A 27125-nucleotide genomic window follows, 5' to 3' on the forward strand; every position below is an offset into this window, starting at 1 on the left:
GTGCCAGCCAGGTAGACGTGATATTCAATGTAATGAATCATTACACAGCGGAGCTTGGCAGTAGGATCAAGTGGAGTTTATTATGGGAGTTCATTATTTTGGGAACTGGGAAAAGAAGATAGGCCTATCCCACTGGGCACACACTGGTTGAATCAACGTGGAATAGACGTTGTATTGACGTCTGTGCCCAGTGGGATGTTGTTGCCCTTAAATTCTGATAGTGAAGAAAACTATCCATCTTTTCTTCATAATTCATGTGAGTCCATCAGAACTTTTATGGAGTTTAGTGAAGGAAGAAGGGGGACTTTCAAATCAACTCAAATGTTTTTGGTCACGTACACATATTTTGCAGATGTTAATGCTTACGTTCCTAGCTCCAACAGTGCAGTAATACCTAACAATACAAAACAATACACACAAATCCCAAAATTAAAAAGAAAGGAATTAACAAATATAGAAATATTAGAACGAGCAATGTCAGAGTCCGGAATATAAATATATAGTATAGAATGTGGTGTATAGACAGTATGGACAGTATATGAATAGAAAAGGTGTGTACAGTCGTGGCCAAAAGTTTTGAGAATGACACAAATATACATTTTCACAAAGTCTGCTGCCTCAGTGTCTTTAGATATTTTTGTCAGATGTTACTATGGAATACTGAAGTATAATTACAAGCATTTCATAAGTGTCAAAGGCTTTTATTGACAATTACATGAAGTTGCTGCAAAGATTCAATATTTGCAGTGTTGACCCTTCTTTTTCAAGATCTCTGATATCCGCCCTGGCATGCTGTCAATTAACTTCTGGGCCACATCCTGACTGATGGCAGCCCATTCTTGCATAATCAATGCTTGGAGTTTGTCAGAATTTGTGGGGTTTTGCTTGTCCACCTGCCTCTTGAGGATTGACCACAAGTTCTCAATGGGATTAATGTCTGGGGAGTTTCCTGGCCATGGACCCAAAATATCGATGTTTTGTTCCCCGAGCCACTTAGTTATCATATTTGCCTTATGGCAAGGTGCTCCATCATGCTGGAAAAGGTATTGTTTGTCACCAAACTGTTCCTGGATGGTTGGGAGAAGTTGCTCTCTGAGGATGTGTTGGTACCATTCTTTATTCATGGCTGTGTTCTTAGGCAAAATTGTGAGTGAGCCCACTACCTTGGCTGAGAAGCAACCCCACACATGAATGGTCTCAGGATGCTTTACTGTTGGCATGACACAGGACTGATGGTAGCACTCACCTTGTCTTCTCCCGACAAGCTTTTTTCCAGATGCCCCAAACAATCGGAAAGGGGATTCATCAGAGAAAATGACTTTAACCCAGTCCTCAGCAGTCCAATCCCTGTACCTTTTGCAGAATATCTGTCACGACTTCCGCCGAAGTTGGTTCCTCTCCTTGTTCGGGTGGCTTCGGCGGTCGGCGTCGCCGGTCTTCTAACCATCATCGATCCACTTTTCATTTTCCATTTGTTTTGTCTTGTCTTCCCACACACCTGGTTTCAATTCCATCATTACATGTTGTGTATTTAACCCTCTGTTTCCCCCCATGTCCTTGTCCGGAATTGTTTATTGTAAGTGCGTGTGCACGTTATGTCTGGTGTGCAACGGGTTTTGTACCCATTGATATATTGTTCTGTTTTCCGGTGGTTTTTATTATTAAACTGCGCCATTGTAAACACAGTTTTTGCTCTCCTGCTCCTGGCTTCTCTGACGCCAGTACGCACCCCTTACAATATCAGTCTGTCCCTGATGTTTTTCCTGGAGAGAAGTGGCTTCTTTGCTGCCCTTCTTGACACCAGGCCATCCTCCAAAAATCTTGGCCTCACTGTGCGCGCAGATGCACTCACACCTGCCTGCTGCCATTCCTTAGCAAGCTCTCTACTGGTGGTGCCCCGATCCCGCAGCTGAATCAACTTTAGGAGACAGTCCTGGCGCTTGCTGGACTTTCTTGGGCGCCCTGAAGCCTTCTTCACAACAATTGAACCGCTCTCCTTGAAGTTCTTGATGGTTGATTTAGGTGCAATCTTACTGGAAGCAATATCCTTGCCTGTAAAGCCCTTTTTGTGCAAAGCAATGATGACGGCACGTGTTTCCTTGCAGGCAACCATGGTTGACAGAGGAAGAACAATGATTCCAAGCACCACCCTCCTTTGTAAGCTTCCAGTCTGTTATTCGAACTCAATCAACATGACAGAGTGATCTCCAGCCTTGTCCTCGTCAACACTCACACCTGTGTTAACAAGAGAATCACTGACATGATGTCAGCTGGTTCTTTTGTGGCAGGGCTGAAATGCAGTGGAAATGTTTTTGGGGGATTCAGTTAATTTGCATGGCAAAGAGGGACTTTGCAATTAATTGCAATTCAACTGATCACTCTTCATAACATTCTGGAGTATATGAAAATTGCCATCATCCAAACTGAGGCAGCAGACTTTGTTAAAATTAATATTTGTGTCATTCTCAAAACTTTTGGCCACGACTGTACAGCAGTAGTTATATAGGATGAGCCTCAACTAGAATACAGTATATACATATTGGGTAAAAAAGTATTATTATTGTTATTAAAGTGACCAGTTGTTTAATGACTATGTAAAGTACATTGGGCAGCAGTCTCTAAGGTTCAGGGTAGAGTACCGGGTGGTAGCCGGCTAGTAACTGTGACTAAAGTTCAGGGCAGGGTACTGGGTGGAGGCCGGCTAGTGGTGACTGTTTAAAAGTCTGATGGCCTGGAGATAAGGTGAGTCTACTGCCCAATTTGCACTTCATCAGGTACCCCAAAAATGTGTGGTAATGTTTTTCAATCTGAAAAGCATGATTACACACATGCATTGTGTTATGATGCATAGTTTCACTAGGAATTCCGTGGTTGCCAAAGCACCGCAATGGCTGCCTTGGAGGATTACTCCTGTACATTTACTAGTTATTCACTGTTTTAAGTGTTTTTTTTATGTCAACAAGTGATCAATTTAGGAAGCTGATTAAGAGTACGTTACTTTGATCTAGACAATCGGAGAATATATCAGTCTGATTCAAATTCGCTCAACAATAACAACCTGCACCTAAGTGACTATAACATGCGTGGGAGTCTATGGGGTGGCCCATGCAAGAGCCTGAAAGTGCTGCAGCCTTATATCAGTGACCAATGGGGCTTTGTCAGACCTAAGCCTCCCAATCCCCCTTCCCAACTCAAAGCACATGTGGAGCTGGCCTCATTCGGTGCGCAGCTCCACTCATCATTAACATGTTTATTTTCTCACACTTGGAGAAAATTGAGCATTAGGAGTGGTGTGACCCAGTGGGAGAAGGCTAGCCTGGGTGTCAGCAGTCAGACATGTTAGCTACACTCAAACTATAAGGTGCCCAAACTTCAGTGGTGTAAAGTGCTTAAGTAAAAATACTTTGAAGTACTTCTTAAGTCGTTTTTGGGAGTATCTGTACTTTACTTGACTATTTTTAATCTTTGACAACTTTTACTTTTACTTCACTACATTCCTAAAGAAAATAATGTACTTTTTACTCCATGCATTTCCCTGACGCCCAAAAGTACTCGTTACATTTTGACAGGAAAATGGTCTAATTCACACACTTATCAAGAGAACATCCCTGGTCATCCCTACTGCCTCTGATCTGGCAGATTCACTAAGCACTATTTTTTTGGTAAATTAGTTTGAGTGTGCCCCTGGCTATCTGTCAATAAAAAATTGAAATCGTGCCGTCTGGTTTGCTTAATAAGGAATATGAAATAATTTGTACTTTAACTTTTGATACTTAAGTACATTTTAGAAATTCCATTTACTTTTGATACTTAAGTATATTTAAAACCAAATACTTTTAGACTTTTACTCAAATAGTATTTTACTGGGTGACTTTCACTTTTACTTGAGTAATTTTCTATTAAGGTACTGTATCTTTACTTTTACTCAAGTATGACAATCAAGTACTTTTCCACCACTGCAAAACTTACCCCTGCCCTTATACCTGTGGGGTACAGATTGGAGTTTACAGTTTAGTTGGCCCGCCATTTCCCAGTAGGTTGGGCAGCAGAGATATCCCTTAGATCACAAACCAACTCCTATCTCCTACCTCCTTGGCACTTGAAGAGTTCTGAGATGACTGGATCCGTGCCCACTTCTACCATCAGGAGACCCAGTGTGTGCACCCATAATCTACTCACAGGAGAGAAACGTACTTTAGAGCCCTTCCATCTACACTGTACGAGGACAAATAACACACCCTAGCCTGACTATTCAAAACATGTCAGCTAGGTAGGCACTTAGGAGTACTCTACCTCACACACTGTTTAAATAAATGGTGGTCATCAGTTTCTGTTGAAAGTATAGAGACAAGGCTAAAGTGAAGGCTGACTTCAGTGTCTGATACAAACAAATCTTTTCCTGAGTAGGAATGGAGACTACAGTCCTAAAGCCCACTCAGTACTCTGCATGACAGTGAGCATAACTCACTACCCTCGCCTCCTTTAAAAAGTTCACAGCTAATAATCCCTCATCATAAAAACAAGATGAGAAATGGTACCAATTTGTCTTCCAAAAGGCCAACCTAACGCCCACAAGGGTTAAGTCCATTCCAATACACCCAGTTGTGATTCATTGGGCTGGAGAGAGAGAGAGTTAGAGCTGCCATGGAAAAAGCCATGACCAGACGGTAAGGTAAAGTTTATACAATGACCCGACCGACCAACTCTTCCCCACCCTCCACTCTGTTTTGCACAGACACACTATGTCGACTACGCCAACATCTGTCCGCAATCACAGGTCTCTCAAAAGTAAATCAAATTCAGGATGACTATATGACTGAAAGTGTGTGTGTGTGCCTGTTTGTGCCTCTGTGTGTGTGTGTGTGTGTGTGTGTGTGTGTGTGTGTGTGTGTGTGTGTGTGTGTGTGTGTGTGTGTGCGCGCGCGCGCATGTGTGTGTGCGCTCGCATGTGGGTGTGTTGGTCCAGGGTCCAGACCTGGACTGAGTTTGAAGAATGAGTCTCTCTCAGGTTTGATACTTTAAGGTAGAGATAGTGTGTCCTTCATTTTCATCATGTTTCATACATCTGTACAAGACTGTATAAGCTATTCGTTGAGAGGAACATTGCAAGGTCCACCACCGGGCTGAGTGCAGAGAGAGTGCAATACTTTATGATTTACAGCACCAGAATGACGACAGATATCCTCTAAGCATATACTCATAATATATTCAATATTATGTACAATGATACATTACTGTACCCATAAATATAACGATGAGAGCGCAGAGAGATGAAAGAACTTCACTGGGGAGAAAACTTGTATTTCCTTGTAGACTCTTTATTTTCTTCTTCCACAGATCAAGTGCTTGGCTAGATATGGCTACTTGGATCTGAGTAAAGGGTAAGGGTCACTTCTGGATTTAACAATGGATTTAATCCCTTCCTTTCTCTGTGAACCAGACAACCCCGGACTTCCCCTCTCTGCTTCAAAGAGAGGTAAACACAAACAACTCGTAGCAAATGAAACGATGCCAAATCGCAACCTTCGGCAGCCATTTTGATTGGAGGTAAGCTCCTGTAACTGTTCCCAGACCTATGTGATAGTATCAGATTTAGCTAGGTTGTTGTTGTTTTTCCACTAGTGCTGCACCCTTATAAGTACAGCACAAATTGATGGCTGGACAGGGCGGCCATCCAACAGCTTGAGTTTTGAACTTCGAGCCAGTTCAGTCTTTTGAAGATCTAGTGCTTTATTCAGTGTTTTCGTAAAATGAAGGGTGAGAGCAGAGAAAGACATTATGCTCAATTCAAAACAGCGTCATCCACACCAACTCATCAGACTCCAACACTGTCAGAAGGCATCCGTATCAGGAAAACAGCAATGCTGTGAACATGAATAACCATGGTCAGTGATTTTCAGATATACATATAAATGGCTTGTGTAGAATGGTCATAGCGCCAAATTCCTCTGCCTCTGTTCTTGTAAATTGCCGACCTATCCTACAAGGGTTCTGGTTTTCACCTCTAGGGGCAGAATTCCTTGCTCTAATAAGAATGTAATATCAGTCAGTAACTGCAGGGTGAGCAGAGGGGACCAAGGGGGGTAGCTATTACTTCAGGGTAGAGACCAGGCAGCGAAGGTACATTTTCCACCCACTTCATGCCTCAAATCTATTACATCTGAGTATTGTATTGGATACCCTCCCTCAGCTCATTTGTTTACATTTCCCATTATGCAACTTAAACTGTCCCTGGTTATGAAACTCACAAACAAGTATATCTTAGTCCCTTCATGTCAACAAATACTTTGCGAAGGCAGATGACATATAAATGGCATTTTCTTTGTTTTTTTTTCCTTAAAAGCACATCAGAAATGAGGGCGCATTATCATGGATGCAGGTACAGAAAGATGTCAATTGAGAAGAATGCAAAATGACACAGCGCTCATTTGACTTTATGAAGCTGGTTATAGAACTAAATGCTACCCAGTAAAAGTTCAATGGGTAACATTTAAAACGGTTTTCAACAGATTTACTAGTGTATTAAAATCACCTCTGCGTGACTTGTTAAACACTATGGTAACAGTCTTTGATTTGCCATCTAGAACTGGGAACGAACCACAGTTCCACCTTGTCCCTGCCAAACAATATAAACTTCTCTGAATTGTATAACTCGAAATGTGTAATTCTCTAATTAGCTCATGTTAAGAGTGCAGTTTTGTTAATGTTGCATGTTTATTTCTTGACATGTCGAATAGATGTCAGATAGATAATTTGTATCGTACTAGAGCTATTTTAATTGCATTTTATAAATCATATTTCGAATTGAGGTAGAATTTCAGATCTAAACTCCATCATGACAATAATGGCACCGTGCTTCAAATGAATGTCAAAACAGAGAGGGTTTTTATAAACTCCATTTGTTCTCGCTACAAACAGTCGTTTCTTCCTTTTAATTCATACAATTTACACTCCCTCTGCAATCTACATAATTACAGTGCTACCAAGACAACTTCACTAACTAAGGTCTGTTTGTCAGTTTCCTGTATGTTATCCGGAACAGATTTTCTTTATTTCAAGTCAAACTTTAATTTAACTGGATGTATTTTTTACCGTAAAAGTAATTTAATGGTGCCAGATGGTGGTATATCATAAATAGCTGCTTACTTGTTACTGGTTTGTTTATAAGCACCAACCACAGTGGCTCTATGGTAACGAAATAGGTTTTCCCATGTGTTAATTTGTTCTTCGCTATGGCAGAGACTTTCCCTCCAGTGGCTATGACGGTGATTTCAAATACTGGCCTGGATAGGACACTTTAATAGGCAGCTATGCCAAATGATTTATGGTGAGTGTTGTTAATAGGGGGAAAACAAACGCAAAAAAACTGGCACAAAATAACCAACTGGTGTTAGTTCTGGAATTGCACTCAATTTAGGCTCTGTGTTTGCATCACTGTATTTTTCAACATACATTTGTCACAACTTTTATTCAATTAAGCTTTAGTACTACAGTAATGTTGACTGATTTCATGTGTTAAAAGTTTCCATTATAGTGTAAACTATCAGCTGACAATTGGGCAAATACTTTGTCAATATGTGGATCCACACATAAACAGTGGTTATGAAATCTGTCGGAACGCTATGTCATTGCCAGCAGCTGAATATATGAAGCCAAAATCCATTGTGATTGACTGATTAATCAACAAGACCAAGAACAGAGAGAACTTTTTTCAACCCCAATCCTCTATTCAGTGTTTACTGACAGGGTGTAGGAGTAAACGGTGACAGATTGAACAATAATGAAGATTGAACTCCTACTTTTTCAAAGAAGTTAACTTGCGACCATGGCCTGTTGTTGAATGGGGACCTACTTTGTGGAGTGTTGAGTAAGTTGATTTTACAGATTGCATATCACTCCTCTTTGCCGGCCAAGTCAAAGCTGTCAGCTATTCTGTGGCGTGCTTTAATGTCCTATCTGTGAGTGTTTGATTTTTACTGACACCGTTTCAATATGTGTGCTGCAGATAGTTCATGCTCCGTGGTCAATGTGGTCGGGTCAGAGGTTGTGTTTGTTTTTCCACTCCCTGTCAGACAGCAACACCTGGGCGACCCAACCAAACCAATCATAGTCTGGGGTGTCAACACCACTGCAGCCTGAGTACAGAACATATCAACGTGTTAGCAAACATTGGCCTCCCTGGCCCAGTCCACATGATTGGTAGTAACAAAGTCATGATACAGTGAGGCTCTATTTTATTCTATCCTTATTCTATTAGTTTCTATTCTATGTGATTATAATCCTGTCCATTGTGTCTCCTTGAAGTTGTTGAATCTTTACCAGTAAGTCCCTATTGGCAGTGTTAATCATTCACTTCAGTTTCCCTCAGAATTGAATTATCCAATATTATCATGTGCTGGAAATACTGTCCTACTACTAGGATCCATTGGACAAGCTAAGCCATCACAGAGAAAGAGGAGACGGAATAAAACAAGGCCTTTTAGAGTAACTGTCCATTGTTTGCAAGTGTATTTAATGGATTGTGGTTTGGGGAGTTTCAAAAGCCCATGGACATAATAGCATATCTTTGTTGAAATCCACAAAACACTCTTCGAGACAACCCTAGGCAACCATTACCACATTCATCATTGAACCAGAAGCAATAAGTCATCTTTATGGGAAGAGTGTCTGAAAAGTTCCCAGCATCCCTGAACCATGCACAACCACATGGTAACAGAGTTATGGCAGAGCCCTGAATACCTGGCTATCTATTATATACTACTGCATGGGAGAAAGTGGCTTTGGAAATGTTTGGTTACCAAAGTTCATGCACTAACATAAAATTATCTGAAACTGTGTATATTAAAAATGTTTTAATCTAGCATTCAAGTATAAGGTTAGAGGCCCAGGACAATAGCCAGCATTTCATTTGAAATTGGTTATTGCACATAGCTCTGAGGGTGTTCTCCATGATATCAAAGGTTGCAAACGATTATGTAAGTACAATATGTACAGCTTGTCCTCTTTGTATATATCCTAAACAACTCCACCTTTAAAGGGGCAATCTGCACTTTCAAAACCAATTTTTTAAATGTAAATTAATGATACTGTATTGATTCTTGAATAATGTAACTCATAACTAACTACCTCTTGAGCTTAGTTCAACTGTCGTACTCCATCAGAACCAAAATATAAGCTTGTTTTACTCTTTTGTTTATAAACAATGTAATTAGAAACGATCACTGTATAACCTCAAAACATGGTTACAACTACAATTTTGATATCATGGATGCTCAGTCCTTGCATCCATAGCCCTGTGCCTCTATCTATGAATTTCAGAGTGGATACATTTCTCCAGCCCCATCCGTCAGATGTTTACCAAAACAGTGGCGGGGTCAACCTCTTCATTATTGTTAGAAATGCAGATTGCCCCTTTAAAGGTATATCTCTCAATTCAATTCAATTCGAGGGGCTTTATCCCAATAAAGCCCCTCGAATTGAATTGAATCAAGTGAAGTAGATAATAAATAAAAGAGAAATAAACAATAAAAATGAACAGTAGACATTACACTCACAGAAGTCTCTCTCGCTCCCTGTGCTATATTTCCTGAAAGCGCTTTGCACCAATAGCGAGCAGCCCCACTGTACCTGGTGTGCGAGCTACAGTGAACCAGCGCTCTGGATTGGTTCGAGTAGCAGAAAACGCGGCCATTACGGTCGCCCAGTTGGAGGAATGTACAGTATGTTAATGCATTAGGAATGACAGCATAAAAAAAATGAAAAAAGGAAGGAGTCAAATGTGTTCGGTTCACGCACGACATCTCTAGGTGCTGTGCAGTTTGAAAAGTTTGTCTAAACTTTTACATCAAAAAGCAATTTGGGATTTATCGGTCCGGTATACCAAGAGGAATAGTTTCTGCGCATATTTGGAGCTTCGACGTATGAGACGTTCTGTACATCGGCGGACTCCTTGTGGATATTTACATGATACAGAGCTTTATCTAGTCCCGTTTCTTCGAAAACTATCTGCAAGAATAAGAGGGAAACGTATTGGATAGTCTTATTCTATAGACTTTCTTAGTGAGACATTATGTTGGGGAGTACGGCGCAGTACGCAGCGAAGAAACGGAAGAAGCCTGTTCAGAAAATGTAAGCAACTCTGAATATAATTTTCAAGTAAAAAGATACGGCTACTTTGTGTAAAGGAAATATTACATGATCTTACAGGTCAACCAATGCTACTAATACAGGTTATAACGACACAAAACAATAAACTAAACGTTTCATTTTAAGGTTATTCTACTATTATGTGTATAGTAGACGTTGTGTAGCCTATCGTATGGCACTTATTTTCACTATAGGCTATGGGTTCTGAGCTTCACTAAATCAAGTTACGCAAATAAGACCGATGTCACTACCTTTTGTCATAATTTTATGGGTGAATGCATGACTGCATTTTTACGATACACACATTGATTGACGTGTTATGTATCAATCTATAATGGATCATTGTCTATGAATAATATGCATATTATGATACTGGTTTTGTGTATAAATTGTGCGTAAAGTTGGTATAGCTATGGGTATCTGCAGTGATTCTGCAGATGCAACGATGCCCAACTGATTTAGCCTACTGTCTCGTTCCAAACCATTTTCATTAGATTTGTTATCTAAAACAAAAAAAAGAAGAAAAAAAAAGTAAAATGTAAAAAAAAAAAATCTATACAATCTCTATTTAAGTTCTCAGTATTTTCCACAGCAGCCTGCTATAAATGCTTCCTCAAGTCTTGAGTTTTGGTGTGTAGTTATGATCTGGCATGGAAATGGTAGTCTTGCATAGTCACAATCAGGTTGAAAATTGACTGCGCTCTCACGCAATGCTTACATGGAGGAGGGAGAGCAGGGAAAACTGGGTCGAAATGTTGTAATTTAATAGTCTTGCGTTTTTTTTCCAATCATGAGGAACAAACTTTTTTGCATTTCAAAACTTTTTCCTCTGCAAATTACCATATTTCTGTGTCACACAAAGTTATACAGTTGTATTCTCTGGCAAAAAAACATTACTTGAACAAATCGTTTTTTTTTTAAAATGTTTCAATATGTTGCACTAATCAGAACATTTTGGTCCCAAGATTCCAGCAAAAAAATCTTATTTTCGTTTATCTGACTTTCATTTATCTGCATGTCCAGCCCTTATATTTACATAAAGAGTTGCATTCATGAGATGTCAATTAAAAAAAATAAGGTCCGTCTAAGCATAAACTTGATTTAAAAAAATGAATTTAAATGAATGCTGTAAGTACATCAGTTGTTTGCTCACTGGGAAATGAATATCCAACTTGTCAGTGACAACTGTGTTGAGTTGGACGTTTGTGTCAGCAACTCATTGAGCATATTACAGTGTTATTGACACATGTCCTGGGATTTCCAATGATCTTCTATATAGAAGAACCCCTTACCTTCTAATGACTCTTATGTAGCTTGTGAGCAACATAGATCAAAAAACATGTGCGTGTTTGTGAGAGTCTTAGCGTTTCATAGAAAACATTTAATAGTTTGTATCTCAAACCATTCGGACTCTACAGACATTTTTGTATAAAAAACCCCTTTGGGTTCCACCCTTGTCTCACAAATACTGCTCTAGCTCAGCCACCGGTAATCAAACAGTCTAATGGTTGGTATTTACGGATGCAGAAGAAATAGACGATTCCAATGGTACAAGAAGACTGTAGCTCAGACGTACAATGTTTTAAAGGAGTTAGAGGTCCGAAACTCACCAGCGATACGGTGGGACTCATTGAGTTAATAAGTATGAGTAATTACTTTATTATTACCTAGTTATAACCTTATGACCCTATTCAGCAAGTATTTTCCCCAATTTTGAAAAAGTATTTTCTTTCTCCAATCTCCAAACTATCTACCAGCTCTATATGTAAACATTATCTTTTCATTTCTCTCTCCCTCTATCAGATTTCCAGAAGGTTGGAACAATGGCGCAGGGTAACCTGTGGGCCTTTTCAAAAAAAGAGAAGATTGGTGATATTACATTACCTACAGCAGGAGACAGTGTCTACAGTTCTAGTGTCCAATAGAGTGAGCTTTTTCTACGTCCACAATGATATCATTGTGTGGCTGCTGTGTGCAGACCAGGCTTAGTCTGCCTCTCAAATGGCACTCTATTCCGTATACAGCATAGTGCACTACTTTTGACCAGGGCTCATAGGGCTCTCTGGTAAAATGTAGTGCACTGTATATGGAATAGGATGCCATTTGGGATGTATCGCTAGTGTTTTAGTAGACATTCCTCTGAGTATGATACTCAGTCAGCCACTCTCACTAGGTCACTGACTTTTAGTTGGTGAGTTTTCCGCTGGGAAATATCCCTTTCAGAACAGAAAATGCATGACTCTTTGTGATTTCTCTGTGAATCAAATGAGAGGGATCCAAAAATTCAACAAACATTTAACTTTTTATCTAAGAGACAGACAGACAGACAGACAGACAGACAGACAGACAGACAGACAGACAGACAGACAGACAGACAGACAGACAGACAGACAGACAGACAGACAGACAGACAGACAGACAGGCAGGCAGGCAGGCAGACAGACAGACAGACAGACAGACAGACAGACAGACAGACAGACAGACAGACAGACAGACAGACATGCTAGACCCTGGCTCTCCAGTCCACACCAGACCCTCGGCCACCCCTCCACGCCTGGCCTGCCACTTGTCAGTGATGTCACATGGCTACATTAACTGTAACGGACCTCACCAGAAGCTCATTACGGGAACACTTGAGCCAGAAGTGACTAGGCTATTTTTGGCAGCAAGTATGTCAATGGATTAATATGACTTTGATGGTGATGACCATGGAGGGGCATGCATTCACATCCCCACATTTTAAAGCTTTACTATAAGGGACCCCTATTCCCCATCCCCAGCTGTGGCTACCACCTTCACCATTACTTCACAGACAGTGTCCTGACTGTTTGGAAAGAATGTTAGACAGTATTTACCTTGTCTTTTTTTCTTCTTTACCAAACAGTTTGGAAATAATGCTAGACAGTTTTGATGTACTTGTTATTTTAGACATAGAACCTAATCTTATTCAGGGGTTGTTGCTACACTGACTCAGACAAAGTACCTTTGTTTGGGAGTCTGGGAAAGCAGTCTTGCAATAAGATGGTAAAACTCTGCCAAGATAGATAACACTACACATCCATTGTTTTAAGAATTGGACCTACAGTATGAGTCATGGTGAGAGAGCCAGCGAGGTGGGCAAGGCGAACGCTGCAGGTTGAGCCATCTGAGTTTAATCCCAGTCTTGTTTTGTTGTGGTGGACCAGAGACAGATAGAGTTCTACTGGAGGTTATCAGGGTGGGAATGACCTTACCAGAGCCGGGCTCAAATAGTATTTGTGCACTTTCAAATACTTTAGCTGCCCTTGGTTGAGCTTTCCTGGCGCAAAATAACCAATAGAATAGGCCCAAAAGGCAAAACCCTGCCCGTCTGGCACTCCGTGATGGCTATGTCAAATGTTGAACGTATTTGATGGAAAACAAATACTATTTGAATCTAGGCCTGGGCCTCGCTATTTCCAAACGTGCACAGGCCTCTCGTGTCGTGTGTCGGTTACAACACTCAAAATCAGATTACGTAAATCTGGTTCCTCTATCACTCCTCCTCTGTTCAGCCATCAGGTTGACCTTTGGAAGACTGTTATCTATTTTGGTTCAGATCTAGGCCGTCTGGTTTGAACTGTTTATGGAAAGGTTGACCATTTTAATTATGTAAGCCAAAATGCTACAAGAAGCTAGCACTTATCTTATTATAAATACATAAGTATATAAACATCACTGTGTGGTCCTTGCAGTGATTAAGAATACAACTACTGTAACATTGAACTACGTGCACCCGTATCAAAACATGCTAATGTCACTTGGAATTTGTCATTAACTTGTGATATCACCTGTGCTACAACAATGAAGGTACCTCCATCTGTGTGAGGAATCCAAGATGGAATCCAAGATGGTGGACGGGCAGAGATGGTCTGAATGAAGAGCCTATTGTCCCCAAGGCCAGTCACTGGTGTCGTCACTTTCCCTTGTTTTCTGGGAATGTGTAATTTGGTTCCAAACCGCTGGCTTGAGTTACTGTTGAAATCCCTTCGGGTAAGCCCTTGGTGGTGAAAATACAGTGTTGGGTTACAACAGACCTCCATTTGACAACAATGGCTTGGTTTCTCAAGACAAGGTTCTCCCAAACATTGAACCATGAAATTCTGAAGTGGTAGAGCTTGTTGGTTTTAAGGATTGGTAAGAGTAGACAATGACACACTATGTTAACAACATTATAAGGTTTAGGATTTGAAATGTCATCTATGTCTATGACAAATCATTTCTAATACATTTTTCAGTTTTTCTTATATGTCTATATATCATTTCCAATAAATCTTTTCACATAGTTTTTCTTGGAATAGATGATTATGATGTACAGTATACTTGACACACAAAGCTATTATTGCCTTGCTTATCAAATGCCTAAAACAACTCTGACCAGCCTAATATAAGCTCTTGGACTTAAGGCCTTTTGTAGTTAGTTGAACATTGTAATGGATTAATTATGCTATTTGACAGTTTTTAAAGAGAGTTAAGTACGTTTCTAGGAATATGCCAGAGAGAGTGCAGTAGCTGTGACCCAAAGGTGCTCGGTGAGACATACGTGAAGACAAATGCCTGGAACACAGAGGCATGTATTTATAAGGAATCAGGATGACGTCATACTGCCCCAATGACCTTTACTTGAGGTTGAGAATTCCCTATAGTTTACTACTTTTGATGCTATAGGCCCGGGGTGTCAAACAAATGTTCCTCGCGAGCCGCATTCGATCTTCACCGAGGTCCGGAGGGCCGCAGTTAAAATTGAGCTCGCCGTCAAAATTTGCAAAAAACTTGTCCTCTACCTAGCGCTTTCGGAATGTTCGATGATTATTGACTGTCAAGCTTTCATTTCGATGGCTGTTTGCTAGCTGGACAGAGTGAAGAGACTATACTGTATATACTAAGCAAAAATGTAAACGCAACATATAAAGTGTTGGTCCCATGTTTCATGAGCTGAAATAAAAGATCCCAGAAATTGCCCATACGCACAAAAAGTTTTTTCTCTCAAATTCTATGCACAAATTTGTTTATATCCCTGTTGGTGAGGATTTCTCCTTTGCCAAGATAATCCATCCACCTGACAAGTGTGGCATATCAAGAAGCTGATTAAACAGCATGATCATTACACAGGTGCACCTTGTGCTGGGGACAATAAAAGGCCACTTAAATGTGCAATTTTGTTGCACAACACAATGCCACAGATGTCTCAAGTTTTGAGGGAGCGTGCAATTGGCATGCTGACTACAGGATTGTCTACCTGAGCTGAATTTAATGTTAATTTCTCTACCATAAGTCGCCTCCAACGTTGAATTTTTTTTGGGGGGTCAGTATGTCCAACCGGCCTTACAACCGCAGACTACGTGTAACCACGCCAACCCCGGACCTCCACATCCGGCTTCTTCACCTGCGGGATCGTCCGAGACCAGACACCCGGAAAGCTGATGAAACTGAGGAGTATTTATGTCTGTAATAAAGCCCTTTTGTGGGAGAAAAAACTAATCCTGATTGGCTGCGCTCCTGCCCAGTCATGTGAAATCCATAGTTTAGGGCCTAATTCATTTATTTAAATTGACTGATTTCCTTAAATGAACTGAAACTCAGTAAAATTGTCGAAGTTGTTGCATGTTGCGTTTATATTTTTGTTCAGTAAATATATTTATTTACTCAAACCGCCCGCTGGCCTTGAGTTTGACACGTGCTATAGGGAATAGGGTGTCATTTTGTACAGAGACATCTCTGTAAAAGACAATTGTTCTTGGAGGTTTTTGGATCTGGATCACATTTCATTTCCTGAAGTGGCCCTATGTATGTTTTTCAACAGCCTTAGAGTCTTCTTTAGTGCCAGAATTCACTTCAACAGAAACCCAACAGTGGGCAGGGGAATACCCTAACCCGAATAGCACACGGCTAAAATCATAGAGTAGATCCAACTTCATTAAGGACTAAATTGTTCAGGGATTTTCACATAACAATAAAATGAAATCGGATTCCATGTAAGATATGCACTACTATTCCATTCTCTTCTTTACCAAAATATTTCTTACAAGGTGGTTTCATCATCACCAGAGAAACCAGGCTGTTTAGCAGAGACTAGGGCTGCTTGTCACACTTACTTCTCTTGTGTGTAATTCTCAGCACCAGTATATCTTAGAAGTCTCTTTTCATCAATAATAGAAAGACCAAGTTCTTGGGTTGAATCGGGGACCATAAAAAAACCCTGCATCAATTTCAAACCCCCATCATCGAACTGTAACTTATTTTTCTCTCTTTTTTCAGTCCTAAACCCCCTCCTACAGATGGCATCAAATCGAACCCGTCGAAGCGCCACAGGGATCGGCTGAACGGAGAGCTAGACAAGTTGACCGGGCTGTTGCCGTTCTCAGAGGATGTACGTGCGAGGCTGGACAAGCTGTCTGTGCTTCGGCTCAGTGTGGGATACCTCAAGGTCAAGAGCTTCTTCAGTGGTGAGTGGCACATACTCTGACTCATAGACAAACCAACACTTTAGCTGCCTCATAGGCCACATTGTAGCTAACTCTTACGACAGAGGTGAAGACTGTTAGATTGAGATCTGTAGTTTTTGGTTTGAGGTTTCTTTTTCTTCCATCGTTTCGCCTCGCTTCTCAACTCTGGCTGCTAGTCTCTCTCTCTCTCTCTCTCTCTCTCTCTCTCTCACTCTCTCTCTATTTCTCTCAGGAAACGGTTTATATCTGTGTTGCCGTGTTAATTGCACTTTGAGTCTCTGAGGCCGAGTGTTGAGTAGAGGACAGACAGAAATATGGTACCTCGGAGTGTCACATGGCCAGACGCAAGCTTCCTTTTCCTGTCGAGTGGCAACACATGTTCTGAATATCATCACACACACACCCCCGTCCCCCCCACCGCCCGGCCCCTCTTAACTTTCCGGCCCCTCTTAACTCCCAAAACAGCAGAGGATGTTCTTGTGGTCGGAGATGTTAGCTAGCAGTGCACATACACGCACGCACACACGCACCCACGCACACACATACACACCAGAAGGATAGACTGTCCTTGCTAGTTTCTGCCACACATAACTTTTCCTCAAATAGTTCCTGCCCTGTCCAAAATAGCATCAATTAGAAGCAGACTACAGCCTCGTTGCAAGCCAGGCCATGACGAGAGCTAACAGACACTCCGACAATTTTGTTTTTTGTTGGTCTGGGCATCCACCGACATAGCAGTTAGTTATAAACACTTTGCATCAACAACAAAGGCAAATCAGACAAATCAGACCTTTGCATATTGTATGTTTTGGACATAACTTCCTTGGCAACCAAAGGTGGTAATTGTTATGAATGGAGACATGCGTTTATTGCGTTACTAAGTAAACGTTGCCGGGGCGATGGCCATACACAGTGCGAGTAGTCAAGAGCTGCAAGCCCCAAAGCGGTTAGGAGATCCCGTTTTGTTTCCATCCTCTTTTACACCACAACAACACACACAGCAGCAACAGCAGAGCCTCTCTCCCTCACCCTCTCTCTCTCTTTCTCCCCCTCACTCTCTATCCCCCTCTCTCTTTCTCTTATGGAGCAACAGAGAGGGTCAGAAGGACAGAGAAGGTCAGAAGAACAGAGAGGGTCAGAAGGACAGAGAGGGTGTGTGGAGGGAGTTGGAAATCAGGCGTTGAACTCTGACTCCACCCACACTCTACTTCCTGTGCAACCCCTTACCCTCCTTTCCTTCTTCTGTTCCCTCCCTTCCTCCTTCCTCATCGGCCTGTGTGAAGTTCAAGTTCACAAACCCCCCCCCCCCCAAACAAACGCAACAGGATCCTAGTAGAGTGGTGTACTGTGCTTGCACGGCATGGTCCGAAAATGAATTGTCTTATACATTATATATTAGCATTTTTACATTATTAGTTGCTATTAAAGATACTAGAACTTTCGTTCAACTCTATTTAAAGTGGGCTTTGTATATTTTATACACACATTTTCTCAGTGATGCAATTTTGGTCAACCTCAAACATGCCGTGGTGGTCAACTCCCCTTGTCCGCTTTTAATTTCATGACCACAAAACGCTTTGGTCATTCCTGAGCTATGTAGATGTATGGAGAGCTCAGAATAGGTTGAAGGGGCTGGATGTTTGGCTCAGGAGAAAGAGACCTTTGTACTCTGAGGTCCAAGCTGGACCTGCTCTTTTATATTTTTATTGAACCTTGATTTAACTAGGCAAGTCCGTTAAGAACAAATTCTTATTTATTTACCCCGGCCAAACCCGGACGACGCTGGGCCAATTGTGCGCCGCCCTATGGGACTCCCAGTCACGGCCGGATGTGATGCAGCCTGGATCGTCCCTGCTCTGTCTTGCCCCTCAATCATAGACCATTAAAGGCTGATGGGTAGGAGGCCGGCCTAGAGCCGTAAGGCGTCGCGGTTGATGAGAAAAGCCCTAGGGTTGTGTCTCACGCCTCCCATGGCGCTCCACATAAGCAGCACATTGCTGCTTCCCCATGATCGTCAACTTACTGGCCCACCAGACCCCAATTTGCTCTCTCTCCCTGTCTGCTGAAAGTACTGTATGAAAGTAATCTATCTGTTGTCTATTTGGGCCGCCCCCCCAGGTGATGGGGGTAGGAAACAACATCTCCACCCCGCTGATCCTCAACACTGGGGCCCCACAAGGGTGCGTACTCAGCCCTCTCCTGTACTCCCTGTTCACCCATGACTGCATGGCCATGCACGCCTCCAACTCAATCATCAAGTTTGCAGACGACACTACAGTGGTAGGCTTGATTACCAACAACGACGAGACGGCCTACAGGGAGGAGGTGAGGGCCCTCGGAGTCTGGTGTCAGGAAAATAACCTTATACTCAATGTCAACAAAACAAAGGAGATGATCGTGGACTTCAGGAAACAGCAGAGGGAGCACCCCACTATCCACATCGACGGGACAGTAGTGGAGAAGGTGGAAAGTTTTAAGTTCCTCAGCATACACATCACGGACAAACTGAAATGGTCCACCCACACAGACAGCGTGGTGAAGAAGGCACAGCAGCGCCTTTTTAACCTCAGGAGGCTGAAGAAATTTGGCTTGTCACCAAAAACACTCACAAACTTTTACAGATGCACAATCGAGAGCATCCTGTCGGGCTGTATCACCGCCTGGTACGGCAGCTGCTCCGCCCACAACCGTAAGGCTCTCCAGAGGCTAGTGAGGTCTGCACAACGCATCACCGGGTGCAAACTACCTGCCCTCCAGGACACCTACACCACCCGATGTCACAGGAAGGCCAAAAAGATCATCAAGGACAGCAACCACCCGAGCCACTGCCTGTTCACCCCGCTAACATCCAGAAGGGGAGGTCAGTACAGGTGCATCAAAGCTGGAACCGAGAGACTGAAAAACAGCTTCTATCTCAAGGCCATCAGACTGTTAAACAGTCATCACTAACATTGAATGGCTGCTGCCAACATACAGATGTAGCCACTTTAATAATTAATAATTGGATGTAATAAATGTATCACTAGTCACTTAAACAATGCCACTTTATATAATGTTTACATACCCTACATTACTCATCTCATATGTATATACTGTACTCTATACCATCGACTGCATCTTGCCTAAGCCGTTCGGCCATCGCTCATCCATATATTTATATGTACATATTCTCAATCATTCCTTTACACTTGTGCGTATAAGGTAGTTTTTGTGAAGTTGTTAGATTGCTTGTTAGATATCACTGCACGGTCGGAACTAGAAGCACGAGCATTTCCCTACACTCGCATTAACACCTGCTAACCATGTGTACGTGAGCAATATCATTTGATTTGATTTGATTTGGTCTCACCGTGGTGGTTATCTTTAGTGTGTGGTCCCAGTTCAGAGTAGAAGTGTCAACCAACCATTTCCGCACTTGATATCGCTCAGATATCTTCTGATTGAGAATGAATCAGGATATGCATGACCTCACGAAACAGCTTGTAGTTGCAACATTATTCCCATATCAACAATATCCACACATGGGGAATAACAGTGAATGTTAATAGATTTGTGTGGCTGAGCTCACCATGCGTTCCCCACTGCAATATGAACAGTGGTCTTTCAAGGCCTTCTTCGTACCATGTGGTTCCTATCTCTGTGTTTGACTTGGCTGACACTGTGATGGAAGGGATTGTCAGTGAGTGTCAGTGATAGTGTGGGAATGGAGGTTTGACACTGTACGACTCTGAACTGGGGTCAGTAAAGTCGAAAGATCACCACCGTGAATCCATGTGACTCTATGGTGAGACAACAGACAGACTCTGTAGCAGTGGGGCCCATGCAGAGTGCAGAAACCCGGAGGAGATAAACACTGCTTGTGTGTGTGTGTGTCCGTGTCCGTGTGTGTACTGTCAGCAGACAGGGAGAAGGCATACTGGGATCTAGTGGGCCAGTAATGCTGATCATGTTGGATCACTGGATCTATGGTCCCTGACAGTGGTCTGCGTTGTTGACGAACAACACTTCATCCAGAAAATAAATCGGAGACGGTCATGATTGTCGACCATAAAACATACTGAAGCACCGCTTTACCTTTATCCGTCACACACAACACACACATCCATCTTTCCACCTCCTCCCCGTGCGTTGTCTCCCTGCCTAGCTCTGGCCTTTGTCTCTGTGAAGCCTGTTTATCGTCTCTGGGATCTGAGGCTGCCTGCCTGCTGGGCGTGGAAAGGTGGAGGGGCACGTTTGGGGAGGGAAGCTCTGGAGCATTGCTGGCTGGCTGCACAACCACAACACGAGGGACTGCTGTCGGAGTCAGCTGTGTTTGCCTAGTGATGGATCAGACATATATATTATTGGTAGGCCTAACCCCTGTCACATTCCAGCTCTACATATTAGAGCAGTGTTTAAAAAAAAAAAAGCGATGAATAGGCCGTGTCCCATTATAACTGAAATATACCTGTCGTGTTCTTCATGTTCCTGTGGACCTGCAAGGTGAGCAGGTTTCTGTAGTCCTAGCATAGTACTACTAACATGTCAGATTCAACTCTTCATTATAAGTTGTATTTTAGTTGAATTTGTGTTGGTGCTGGGCTAGAACAAAAGCCTGCACACCTTGTGGGTTCCTAGGAAACAGGATTGAAGAGCACTCCTCCATTATGTAAAGTCCTATGAATGAAAGCTGGGGCCATGCCTCCCAACTTTATCTCCGTTAGTGATGCCCCCCCCCCCCTCACTGAATCCTGTCTTGGGCCTCTGTGGTGATTTCACACACCTTCCCCCACCACCGTCCATGGCTTTCCCAGATGTTTTTCCAGCGTTGGGATTTTGCTTTGGGGAATAGGGAGTACTGCAGGTCGGGTCGCTAGCATGCCCCAACAGAGAGAGGCTGTAAAACAGGCTAAACAAGCTACTGAGAGTCACCTTTGAACCTTCCATGCAAACCAATCTCCCATTCTCCTGGAGTCATGGTAAGGTTGTACTGAGGTTGTGCTGAGGTTGTACTGAGGTTGTAATAAGGTTGTAATAAGGTTGGACTATGGCAACTATGATTCATTTCACTTCCCGTGTGACATACATTTGGTCATATTTGTTATTATTCTGAACTGAAACCTTCATTGAATACAGTTACTGTTGTTTGTTACGAAGTGTTGACAGAGTGACATGGAGCAGCTTGGCACTCAGGGATGGTGTTGAGTGTTGTGGGTGTTACTGTTGGTGAGACAGATACAACACAGGGTTGGACTCAACGTTAGTGCATGTGTAGGTCAAACAAAAAGTAGAGGGACAGGGCTGCCATTTTGCTGAGAAACAAATGCTCCCGCTGAGACTAAACACACACTACACGCTAAATCCTAAAACCAAACAGAACAATATTGACCAATGTTGGGATAATGCAGCTTTTCCTAATCAGTGCAGAGAGAAATCATGGCACAGATTCAGTATTTACACAGTTGTGATGTCACAGGCCCAGGTTGGAGAAGTATGTGTTTACATGTTCATACACTCAAATGGCTGTAATGCGTGTCATCTCAACATTGACCTTGTATCCCTTTGTTGATGTTGAAGTCATCCAGTCATAAATAGCTGCCTGAAGGATGGATGCAATTTGTAAAGTGCATGATCACACACCAGATCGATTTGCATTGTTATTGCCATTTGTCTAGTCGGTCTATGTGACACCATTGTAACTGCAGTGAGTAAGCGGTGTTAGTGAATGGTATGGTGTCTGGACATGTTCAGCTGGGTAGTGTTAGACACATTGAGGGCTATGCACACACACACACACGCACGCACGCGCACACACACACACACACACACACACACACACACACACACACACACACACACACACACACACACACACACACACACACACACACACACACACACACACACACACACACACACACACACAAATACAACCACTGCTCCAGGACATAACATGATGAAATGGAGTGAGGAGAAGTCACAGAGACAGGGAGGAATGTTCCCTGTCACCATTAGCAGTGACCTCTAACCCCTTGACCTCCCAGAACAACCTCACAGGCTCTGGCAGGCTCAAGGTTTTGACATGTTGTTGTTGACTACCTAGACACCAGGGTTTCCCAAACTCGGTCCTGGGGCCCCACTGAGTGCACGTTTCGTTTTTTTTTGCCCTAGCACTACTACACAGATGATTCAAATAACCAACTCATCATCAAGCTTTGAATATTTGAAATCAGCTGTGTAGTGCTAGGGCAAAAAAAACTAAACGTGCACCCAAAGGGGGAGGCCCCGGGACCGAGTTTGGAAAACCTAGACCAAGGACAGGTACAGTCATTACAAAGCTTTAGTTCAAATACCTGTTTGAGAGGGATAACAGTCACTGCTAGTCTAACTCTATGACAGAATGAGGCCCCAGCCTTAGGACTGACGGCGTGTACTGAGTTTTACCTTAGATGACTAGTGCTCTCTCTGTTTCTCCCTCCGACCGCTCTCTTTTCTTCCACTCACCCCCTCGACCCGCTCTTTACTGAGCAAAGTATGAAAGCAGACCAATACCTGAAGCATTAGAATGGGATTTCTATAACCGATTCAGGCAACGGTAAGACACACCATCCTTTTTCAGATGGGTAAATATCCTAGGACATATGACAACGATGAAGCTGTTGTGTGAATCACACTAACGTAGTGGTTTATGAGCCACTCTGTAAAAGTTTAAATGTGATGTTGAAGAACTAGACTAGTCACATGAATTATTTCACTATGACACGTCGTTATAGTGTTGTAGGAATGTCCCCGTGGGCACCGCAATAAGAATAACAACAATGTGGATTATTTAACCACAGTGATATTACCAACCACCACCCATTTAACACAACGATGTTAAGACCGGCTTGTGATTTACAGGACCGGCTTGTGATTTACAGCCCAGTACACACTGAGTAAACCAAAAAAGACATATCGCCATGAAAGCCAAACTTGAATGACATGCTCTTTTTCTTTCTTTTTTCTACTACAGGCGTTTTCTTCTCTCCGTTTTCTTCTCTCCGTTTTCTCGGGGGAAGGTGGGACTTTAGCGGGTGCTTGGGCATGTTCCTACTTGAGCAGCTAGCCTCTTGCTGCTGTGTTTTGACCGGGGTTGTGCTGAAGAGGGTAAGCCAATAGTCATGGCCCTGTGCTAGCTGAGATGGCTAGGATGGAGTCCTGCATTGGGTGGTTTGGGTCGACCCAGGAAGATCCGGAAAAATCTAGCTTTGTACAGGAGTGTAGTTCAGTGGCTGCCACAGACCAAGTGCTCTGAAATGTACTCCAGTGTTGCTTCATGCCCATCTTGATCATCTCGCTGGCTTGCTTAGATTGGGCACAGGGTGAACAGGCCATTTTTCAAAAATGTTAAGTTCCAATTTATTGAGCAGCACCCTCTCTGTAATGGCGATCAAACACGAGGCCAAACAGTTGGTACATGTACAATATCTGTGTCTGGTTAGCGTGAGCTCCTCTACCTTCCAGATGGTGTCAAGTTCCTGTGTTTTGAGTTATGATCAAGTTCCATTGCAGGCGAAGTGCCAAGACTGAGGAATCTGCCACATGCCTACTAAGCCATATCACAAACCCAGCAGATTCCTCCGGGTATACCGACCGCTAGCTAGCTCTGAAATACTAGCCCTGTGCTGTATTTGACTAAAATGTCACTGGGGTCTCTACCCGTAGTTGGGATTGAGTTTGACAAGAGATTTCTATCTTAAAATTCCCCAAATAAAGAGTTATGCATTGTAAGGCATTGATTGCTACAATGTCTACATTTTTGAGTAAATGGTGGTCAGAGATGAGTAAGGGAAGGGTTACTGTTAGGGTTAAGGTGTGCATTGAACCAATAACAGCGGTTGAGAGGTTTGTAGAACCAATCACAGGATGACCACAGGGGTCATAATGTCAGACAGAGGTCAGCAGCAGTCGAGTAAAGCTGTCTCAATCAGGCCAGGTTAAAGGTCACCATGCAGGACAGGTTGAGACTGGCCCTAATGACCTACAGCTTTCAATCTCTTTCAATCAATGTTCCTCATAGAGCTCAAGCCCTTTGTGTGTGCGTGTGCGTGTGTGTTTGTGTGTGAGAGAGTGGAATTTCCTTTTTTTCCACATAAGAAATTACTGTAAGAACTTTACAAAGACCATATCTGCGTCCCAAAATAGCACCCTATTCCCCACCAGCCTTGATCAAAAGTAGTGCACTATGTAGGGAATGGGGTGCTATTTTGGGACATCGCCCATTACGTTAGAATGAACGACACCAGCCAAAACAAATATTGATGTTCTGCCTCTCGCTGAAACAAACTGCCTCTTTTTGTCCTACCAACAATGGAGAAGCCGTCGCAGTTTCTCTCTATGGAAGAACACAATGGTTGGAAAACAAATAGGACCAGGAAAATCAATGCTTGGGGAAGACAATGTCAAAAGTTGCTATTGTAATTTGAAAAGTAAGTCAAGAAACATGGGGTTTTCGTAATAGTTCCCCACACTAGTTGAAAAGGAGTCGTCAGTTGAGAGTGAAAGTCGAAAGGGGTTCTCGTGGAGCGAGGGACTTGTAGGTCTACTCCTGTTTCTTTCTGTAGACCTACTCCTGTTTCTTTCTGTAGACCTACTCCAATTTCTTTCTGTAGACCTACTCCTGTTTCTTTCTGTAGACCTACTCCTGTTTCTTTCTGTAGACCTACTCCTGTTTCTTTCTGTAGACCTACTCCAGTTTCTTTCTGTAGACCTACTCCTGTTTCTTTCTGTAGACCTACTCCTGTTTCTTTCTGTAGACCTACTCCAGTTTCTTTCTGTAGACCTACTCCTGTTTCTTTCTGTAGACCTACTCCTGTTTCTTTCTGTAGACCTACTCCTGTTTCTTTCTGTAGACCTACTCCTGTTTCTTTCTGTCACGTCCTGACCATAGAAAGCTTTTATTTTCTATGGTAGAGTAGGTCAGGGCGTGACTGGGGGGTTGTTCTAATTTATATTTTCTATGTGGGGTTCTAGGTTCATTTTTCTATATTGGTGATTTGTATGATTCCCAATTAGAGGCAGCTGGTTATCGTTGTCTCTAATTGAGGATCATACTTAAGTAGCATTTTTTCCACCTGTGGATTATGGGATATTGTTTATGTTTAGTTGCCTGTTAGCACTGCATTGTCGTCATGGTTCGTTTATTCTTTATTGTTTTGTATTTGGCTAAGTTTCACTTTCTAATAAATAATGTGGAACTCTACATTCGCTGCGCCTTGGTCCGACATTCATTACAACGACGAACGTGACACTTTCTGGCCTACTCCTGTTTCTTTCTGTAGTCCTACTCCTGTTTCTTTCTGTAGGCCTACTCCTGTTTCTTTCTGTAGGACTACTCCTTACCATTTCTGTAGGCCTACTTCTTATTCTTTCTGTAGGCCTACTTCTTTTTCTTTCTGTAGGCCTACTCCTGTTTCTTTCTGTAGGCCTACTCCTGTTTCTTTCTGTAGGCCTACTCCTTATTTCTGTAGGCCTGCTCCTGTTTCTTTCTGTAGACCTACTCCTGTTTCTTTCTGTATGCCTACTCCTGTTTCTTTTTTTCTGTAGACCTACTCCTGTTTCTTTCTTTCTGTAGGTCTACTCCTTTTTTCTGTAGGTCCTACTCCTGTTTCTTTCTGTAGGTCCTACTCCTTTTTTTGTTGTCCTATTCCTGTTTTTCCCTGAGTAATAACAGAAGCAGCTGCATGATAAGAACAAGGAAAGAGCAGCAGGCAGTAGGGCACTATAGCCTCCTATTACTTTGTTCTCTTTAGCAGACCTACACCAACCTGAAAGGTATCGGCTGGTCCATTACGTCCAGTTGAGTTGTTTTAATGCTTTTCCTTATTATTGAGAGATCAGATTGAGATTGATGGGAACAGAGGGAATTAGGGGTTGTGGGGTTTTATAAGGGGGGGGGGGTTGGTGAATCATCACTTCTCGTTTCTGATGCATGAGTTCAACTTTTGGCGAGACGAGAGGAAACGGAGAGAAACTTCATCTCTCTGAAGGACAACTTATGTTTTCGCCCTTTTTTTATAAACCTCCAGTGTTATTCAGCTGTCACTGAGTCACACACTTTGAAACTAACAACCCCAAAACAGAAGAGATAGTCTGGGAGGGGGAAAAGAACGATTCCTTTATTTTCATTGAATACACAGAAGATGTATAGTAGAGTTCTCCTTTTGCAATGTGTCATGAGAACGGTGCGAGTTAACAAAGGAAAGACCACGAGGGACAACCCCCCGAGGCATACATTATTTTTTTGTTTTTGTACTGGCCCCCCTGTGGGTATCAAACCCACAACCCTAGCGTTGCACACACCATGCTGGCGTTGCAAACACCATGCTCTACCAACTGAGCCACAGGGCTAACATGTGTTTGTTCATTCGTGCATATGTGGGCTTCTGAGTGGCACAGGGGTTTAAGGCACTGCATCTCAGTGCAAGAGGCGTCAATACAGTCCTTGGTTTGAATCCAGGCTGTATCACATCTGGCCATGATTGGGAGTCCCATAGG

General features: G+C 42.6%; 1 protein-coding gene across 2 annotated transcripts in view; it reads left to right on the plus strand.

The window, feature by feature from the left end:
* The first annotated feature begins 9600 nt into the window (after nucleotides 1–9600).
* The window catches only part of LOC115195977 (aryl hydrocarbon receptor-like), a 74163-nt gene continuing 56638 nt past the window's right edge, over nucleotides 9601–27125 (plus strand). Inside the window, exons 1-2 of one of the 2 annotated variants that reach the window (XM_029756382.1) lie at nucleotides 9601–10128; nucleotides 16423–16610. In XM_029756382.1, coding sequence (XP_029612242.1) covers nucleotides 10070–10128; nucleotides 16423–16610 — 247 coding nt within the window. In that variant the 5' untranslated portion in view covers nucleotides 9601–10069. The remainder of the gene's footprint in view (nucleotides 10129–16422; nucleotides 16611–27125) is intronic. The other variant, XM_029756383.1, reaches the window with a different exon arrangement.

Source organism: Salmo trutta, chromosome 6 (genome assembly GCF_901001165.1).
Source record: "Salmo trutta chromosome 6, fSalTru1.1, whole genome shotgun sequence".
Taxonomy (NCBI): domain Eukaryota; kingdom Metazoa; phylum Chordata; class Actinopteri; order Salmoniformes; family Salmonidae; genus Salmo; species Salmo trutta.